The following is a 7,456-nucleotide window of genomic DNA, read 5'->3' as shown; positions in this document are numbered from 1 at the left end:
ATGAACTGCAGCCTGCCAGACAGAGAGCTGCTCAGCTACATGATGGATGATCAGCAGGACAAGTTGTGCCTTCAGACTCTTTGGGACTTTGTCACAGCAAACGAGGCATTGATCAGGTCACCGTTTTTTCCAGTGCTGTTTTCTTTTACAGCATACATGGCTTTCTCTCTTCCATATACTGCATTGGACTTTTTAAGCACTAGACTACCAAACTTGAGAAAATACAAAATCCAGCCACAGAGCTATCCAACTCTTGGAATGATGGTGCCTTGCATTATTCAAAGTGCTTATCATCATGCTGTTTTGATCTTCCCGGTGACATTTCTCCACTGGTACTGGAGACCAATGAATCTACCAGTGATAGCTCCAGAGCTGCTTGAAGTCCTGCTGGAAGTAGGAGTTTGCCTGCTTCTGTTTGATTTTGAGTACTTTCTGTGGCATTTGCTTCATCACAAGGTGCCTTGGCTCTACAAGACCTTCCACAAGGTGCATCACAAGCATGTGTCAACATTTGCTCTTACTACTCAGTATTCCAGTGTATGGGAATTGCTCTCACTGGGATTTTTTGCTGCTATCAACCCAGTGCTCCTCAGATGCCATCCTTTGACAGAAATTATTTTCTTCCTTGTAAACATTTGGTTGTCAGTGGAGGACCATTCAGGATATGATCTTCCATGGTCAACTCACCGACTTGTGCCTTTTGGTTTATATGGAGGAGCACCACATCATGATCTCCATCATCTGAAATTCAAGTCAAACTACGCTCCTTATTTCACCCACTGGGACAAACTCTTCGGGACATTCACGGAGCCACATTCTAGTTAAGTATATTTACATATGGATGAACTCTTATTTTTTATTGACTACACTGGGACATTAATTTTTTTAAGACACACTGAAGATTGTATATTTGAAGCTGCCTATAAAACTAATAGCTATTTATAACAGACCCTCTTAATATATCGTGTCTCTTGTATGTGTATACTTGGAACTACTTACTCTGCATGACTGCAAATGGGAGAGCAAATATCTGTTGCTTATATTTCTTTGAGTCAAAGGTGTGAGGGAAGCATTGAGACGTTCTCTATTCTTTCCTTCTTTCCAGCTTTCATAAAGCATGAGTTGTATTACTGTATGATGTTTTATACATACGCCAGAACAATTATCTTACTGTTGTAGGATGATTTATAATGTAAACAGAAAAGGTACACATCATGGATTTTGTGGAGTTTAATCTGCCAGAGCATATTGTTGCACAATGATGTAAAATCATGCTGTCAAACAAAGCTAGTTGGCTAACTGTGCAGTAATTTTGATATTTATATTTTAAACCTTGATGTACTGTCTGTTTTTAATAGCAAATAAGTTTGACTATCCTTTTTATATTATATTATGTTTCATTTTATTAATTCCTCTGTTTATATTAGGAAGAGGTATGATTCCTTTTTGCATAGGTAGTGTTTATTTGAGTTCCAGAGTTCCAGAGTTTTCTTATTAAAATATTGTCATGCTATTTTAAAAATGAACCTTTTGTTTTTTTCTCCAGAAATGAAATAGTTTTCAACATGGTAGAAACAGAATATTGAAGAATAGAATTTTAAAAGCAATATTGAATTTTTTTATTACATTTGTGAGAAACCTGAATAATTTTCACTATATTTATGGCGTGAGAGTAGAACATTAAGCAGCCCTTTCATAAAAAGGAGCATTGGTCCTTCACAATCACATCTGTTAATTGCATGCAAAAACCTGCTGAGTAATATAAGCAGGGTTTATACAAAATAGATTATCCTTTCAAGCAGATATCAGAGGAAGATAGACCTTTCAGGATCCTAAACCTAAGTCGTAGAATCATAGAATAGTAGGGGTTGGAAGGAACCTCTGAAGATCATGGACTCTTAACTCCACTGCCAGAGCAGGATCACCTAGGGCAGGTCACACAGAAATGCATCCAGACAGGTCTTGAAAGTTTCCAAGAAGGAGACTCCACAACCTCTCTGGGCAGCCTGGTACAGTGCTCGGTAACCCTTTCAGTAAAGAAGTTTTTCCTCGTGTTGAGGTGGAATTTCTTGTGTTCCAGTTTTTGTCCATTGCCACTCATCCTATCACAGGGCACCACTGAAAAGAGACTGGTCCACTCCTCTTGACTCCCACCCGTCAGGTATTTGTACACCTTACTAAGATCTCCTCTCAGTGTTGTCTTCTCTAGACGAAAAAGCCCCAGGTCTCTCAGCCTTTTCTCATAAGACAGATGTTCCAGTCCCTTAATCATCCTCATAGCCCTGTGTTGGACTCTCAAGTAAATCCCTGTCCCTCTTGAACTGGGGAGCCCAGAATGGGACACAATACTCCAGGTGGGGTCTCCCTAGGGCAGACTAGAGGGGGAAGATAACCTCTCGCGACCTGCTAGACACACTTAATGCAACCCAAGATACCGTTTGCCTTCTTGGCCATAGGAGCACACTGCTGCCTCAAGGATAACTTGTCCACCGGGATTCCAAGGTCCTTCTCCACAGAGCTGCTTTCTAGCAGGTCAGCTCCTAACCTGTACTGGTGCATGTGGTTGTTCCTTCCCAAGGGCAGAACTCTACACTTATTATGTTCCCCTTTGCTCAGCTCTCCAGTCTGTCCAGGTCTTGTTGAATGGCTGCATAGCCTTCTGGTTTATCAGCCAATCCTCCCAGTTTTGTATCATCAGCAAACTTGCTGAGGATACACTCTGCCCCCTCATCCAGGTCACTGATGAAGATGTTTAACAGCACTGGACCCAGCACTGATCCCTGGGGGACTCCACTAGGTACAGGTGTCCAGCCAGACTCTACACCCTTAATCATGACCTTGTAAGCTCTATTGTTTAACTGGTTCTCAGTCCATCTCACCATCCACACTTCATAAGCTTAACCACAAGGATGTTATGGGAGACAGTGCCAAAAGCCTTGCTAAAGTCCTGAAAGTACCTATAGAACAAAATAGCTACATGTTGCTAGAACAGTTCTATGTAAAACTTCTCTATCCTGTATGTAAAACATAGAACTAGAAGAGTTCTATGTAAAAGTCCTCTATCCTGTCACTAATAAACTTTCCAGGGTGGTGATGGGAACAGAGAAAGTAGAAATAATGTAGGGAATGTGTAAGCAACACTTATGCATCATCATCCAAAAATGTCTTTGTCATTATTATATGTCTAGAAGGTTGTGTGACCTCACAGAGGCTGTTTGTCCAGGAGAAGAGAAAACCCTTAATATTTCCTACAGTGTGGGCTTACAAAGGGAACAACACTTTTGGATGCTGCATCTTTTTGAAAACAGGAAATAATTTTCATAAACATCTTAATAAACTGTAGGAAGTGCTGCAATCTTAATACTTCTCCCTCTACTCTCTGGATATCACAGAAAACTTGACACATCCTGAGAGCAAAGCCTGTACCTTAACAAAGTAAAAAGCTGGATTTTTTTTCCATGCATGTATTTAACTGATAGAAAGAATTTCCAATTGTTCTGATAATTAGAATCGTAAGAATTTTGGGATTTGCTACAAAGAGAAGGAAATATTTTTCTTTCTGCCAAATGGAGGAGGCAAAAGAGTCTCTAATTTCTTAAAGCTGTTTAGCCATTTTGAGGGCACCACAAAGTTACCCTTGCAGTTCAAGAAATCCCACTTAATTCAGCTTGGCAAACACTGACCATCTGATGAGGTTTCAATGGCTTAGACCTTATACTATAACTATATATCTCTACACTTTAACAGTCTGTCTCATGTATTATTGGCTCTCTGAGTAAGCAAGGTTAAGTCTAACTGGTACTTGGATATGTTGCTATAGCAAGCCTCTGAGCAAATCCCACAATAAAAGTTGTAGCTGAGCCCATGGGGTTTATTCTGCTTTTCTGAGTGAAGGTTAAAAGTTGATGTAACAGATACTTTACTACTGCAGAAAGTCCTAGTCAGCTGCAGGCAAAGCTATGCTTGCTCTCATCAAGACAAGTGATACAGTCTCATTTGGCATTGACAGCACAGAGTAAGAGTGGTGAGGATGATCAAAGTGACAACCGCAGGTGGCAATGTACTGTACGATGATCCTGCCAACTCCTCTCTCCCTCACTTCCTCAATGTTTGCATGTCTTCAGACACACACCAAGAAATATGGAATTTCCCTTAGGTTGTATCTGTACTGAACCTTTTGCCAGTCAGACCTAGAATCTCAGTTTAAAGGCTTGTTGTTGCATGAACTTGGATATTTAAAAATATATATAGTCATCATACAAAAATTTGACTGGTACATGTCTGGAATGGTTTCTTTGAATTCTATGCTAGAAACAGCCATACTTCATAATCATAGCATAATCCTAGCATATCTTCTTCCTTATTCTCCAATGCTTTGAAGGTAACTTAGGCTCTAAACCATGAGCAACTGAAACCATTTCGTATTGTGTGTCCTATGACGCACTTTCTGCAGCAGTGTAGTATAACTCTAGGTGTATGTATAAGAAAAACTCATGAGCAGAAGATCCAGGCAAACATGTAACTTCAGGCCTTTGCAATTCAATGAAAAGCAAAATACAGACAAAAATATTTAATGAAGGTAAAGCAAATAAGAGTTGTTTTTGGGTTTTTTTCCTCTTCTCATTGAAAGTTCAGCATGGACGGTGTCACTGAGTGTGAGAGAACAGTGAGTTCTGTGTAGTGATGGTGCTGAGATTTTAAAATGGATTTTACAGATGCTGCTTCCTATATTTGCATTTCCCCATGGTTTCTACCAGAAGTCTTTACCAGACAAATGGAATGGCACGACACTCTTTTTTGAGGGTTTATTTCAGAAACTCAAATCCAGCTTTCTCTCTTCTATTCCAAAGTTCTCCTAGCTTCCTTCCTCACTAAAATGAGATGTAATGTGCCACACAGACTTCCAATCTATTCTGCCAAAAGCTAATCTGTTGTTATTTATGAGAAAATAGAAGGTTTGCATAGACCCTTGAAGTTATAAAATGAGATCTTTGATGCTGCTATTGTCCACTTTATATCTTTAAAAATCCTGATTTAATGAAGGTTGAAGAAGTAAGATTTTATGCATTTCTTTTTGTAACTGTATGTTAGTCATACGCATGTGGTTAAATATGAATCTCTTTGTCTGATCTTACAAATTGCAGGAGCCTCCAAACTCTCACTGGCAGTTTAGCACTAAACTTCTGTTGAAATTTAAGTTAAGTCTTTCAAATGATAGCTGGTTTGACAATTTTGAGGTAACAGTGTGTGTTCCTCAGGTGCTTTGGAGAGAGCATATGAAGTGTAGAACCACCCTGAGCTAATTCACTTCTAGAAAAGGCTTTGCCCTACTAATCTTGATCAAATGCAAGTACCTTACAGCTATAATTGTTCATCATCTGAATAAAAATATATGTCATTAATGGCTTTAGAGAGTTAATTAATCTAGTGCGTAATCTGGGTTTAATTACAAACTAGTATTTCTTTGGCTTATCATACTATTCTATCTTTAAATTAGCTTAGAAGCAATTTGCAGTGACAGAACACTTAATTGTCATCTGTTGTCCCTCAATGTTATTGGAAAGAGTGAATAAATATTTGATGTAGCTTTAACTTAGAGAACTCAGCAGTCACTTCAGCAGTTTTACTTATCCTAGATTTCATGAACAGGTATTAAGCTTCCACTTTTACCTGCCTACAGACGGTCAACCCTTTTTGAACCAGCTGCAGTTCTGTATGCAAAAAAAAAAAATCATCTTGGCCTCTCAAAATACAAAACTCTCATGGATTTATTACCAGACTACCTTCATTGAGAGACTAATCAGTGCAAGCCTACTATCACATTTGCATGTAAACTGTGTCTAAGACCCTGGCTTTGTGTGCTGGGCTTGGCTGATGTGCCAGCTTGGTTAAGTTTTTAGGCTGGTTCTGCATTTCTCCACACAATCCAACCTGGAAGGTCTTTCTAGCACAGTCTGGAGTTGTGTTTGTAGTATGTTCTTCTCATAAAAACAGCTGCCAAACAATTATTTTCCAAAACATAAATGTGTTTCTTGTTTATGGAAATTTGAAGTTGTTTAGGACATAGAAAAGAACCTCCCAGCCCCCAAACCCAATAAAAACAAGCATTCCAGACTTTAAAAGGAACAGAATGAATGCAGAGGAGCCTTTAGCTGTGAAAAAATAATTTTGAAGGCTTTTTTAATCCTTCTATTCTGACTTTCTTAGTTTCATAATTATTTGTAAGTCTTACTAATCACCTTGTTTCCCAATCTGCAATGGTTGCCATCATCAAGGCTCTAAATGTGGATGGGGGGAGGAGAGAAAGGAGAATGGGAACAGAAACCAGTGTGTCTGGAGGCACATCCATCACTCTCCCTTGGTGCAGCCCACACTACCCATCAGGTATGGATAGTGTGCTGCACTGACTTATCGTCCTCACTGTGGCACAGATGCTTTCAGCCCTCAAGTTCTTACTGGTGGAGTCATACAGACTCCACACTGCCACACAGCTTTTCTTTTCTGGAAATTCCAACAGCAACAGAACACAGCGACCTGCAAGAGGGAATTCCGCGTTGGGTCAGCAGAAATGTAAACATACTTTTGTGTCATCAGGTGTAAGATTAAATTAAAACTAATCTACAGGCACATGGAATAGAGTACATCTTCCATGCTCAGTTTTTGGGATAACAGGTTTTTCCTATGGGAAACTGAAAAGCTAACAAACTAAGCTGAACATTTAGTAGGCCAGGCAGGTAGAAACATGACGATTTTTGTTTCAGTCTATTAAGAGAAACTACTACACTTAAGTGATTTGGAGGGATGTCTAAGAGTTTGTTACCTATGCTTCCAGGAGGATGTATAAATGGGAGCTTCTTTTAGTTGTCCTCAGACCTAAGCAGCAAACAATTCAGGGGATTAAGTAGCCCAAAGCTTAGGATGAGCTACAGAAAATCTTTTTTTTTTTTTAAGGATAGCAAGATGTACTCTCTATCAAAAGGCTACGAAAAAGCACTGCTAGTAATTGCATTTATGTAAGGCTGTTTACACACTTCTTCAGACATTCACAGAAGCTGTAGGTTACACCCCTAAGAAACAATATGTTTGGGTACTTACAAAGCCCCTTTAAGTGATTTATTTAAAAAACTTCCAGAACCAGTTTAATAGCCATCACAGCAGAATTTATCAAGCTGTCCAGAAAAATGAACACAGGAAATGAATGTGTGCTAAGGGCTGGACTGATTTAATACTGTGAACACTCTGACACTTGCAGCTTTTACAAAACCTGCAAACTCAGACCTAGTCAGGTGAGCTTCCAGAAGGAGTAAATGCCTACCAGCTGCCCTCCCTGTTTTTGTTTTTTTTTAATCTTAGTGAACTTCTTCACTGATATTGCCTTTTCCTGATAACTCCGAATACTTTCCTTGAGCAGCTGCTGACAGCCTTGCCTCCTACCTTAAGAAAACTGGCTGAGTGC

At 39.4% G+C, this 7,456-nt stretch overlaps 1 protein-coding gene across 1 annotated transcript; it reads left to right on the top strand.

Moving 5' to 3' along the window:
• CH25H (cholesterol 25-hydroxylase) lies at positions 1-826 on the top strand. Its single transcript, XM_010000030.1, has one exon. The coding sequence runs from the start codon at positions 1-3 to the stop codon at positions 823-825; it is 825 nt and encodes a 274-aa protein (XP_009998332.1). The 3' UTR covers position 826.
• Positions 827-7,456: the final 6,630 nt, after the last annotated feature.

Source organism: Chaetura pelagica, unplaced genomic scaffold, assembly GCF_000747805.2.
Source record: "Chaetura pelagica isolate M959 unplaced genomic scaffold, ChaPel_1.0 scaffold436, whole genome shotgun sequence".
NCBI classification, from domain to species: Eukaryota; Metazoa; Chordata; class Aves; order Apodiformes; family Apodidae; genus Chaetura; species Chaetura pelagica.
The sequence above is the reverse complement of the archived record's forward strand: the minus strand, read 5'-3'. Positions and strand labels throughout refer to the sequence as shown.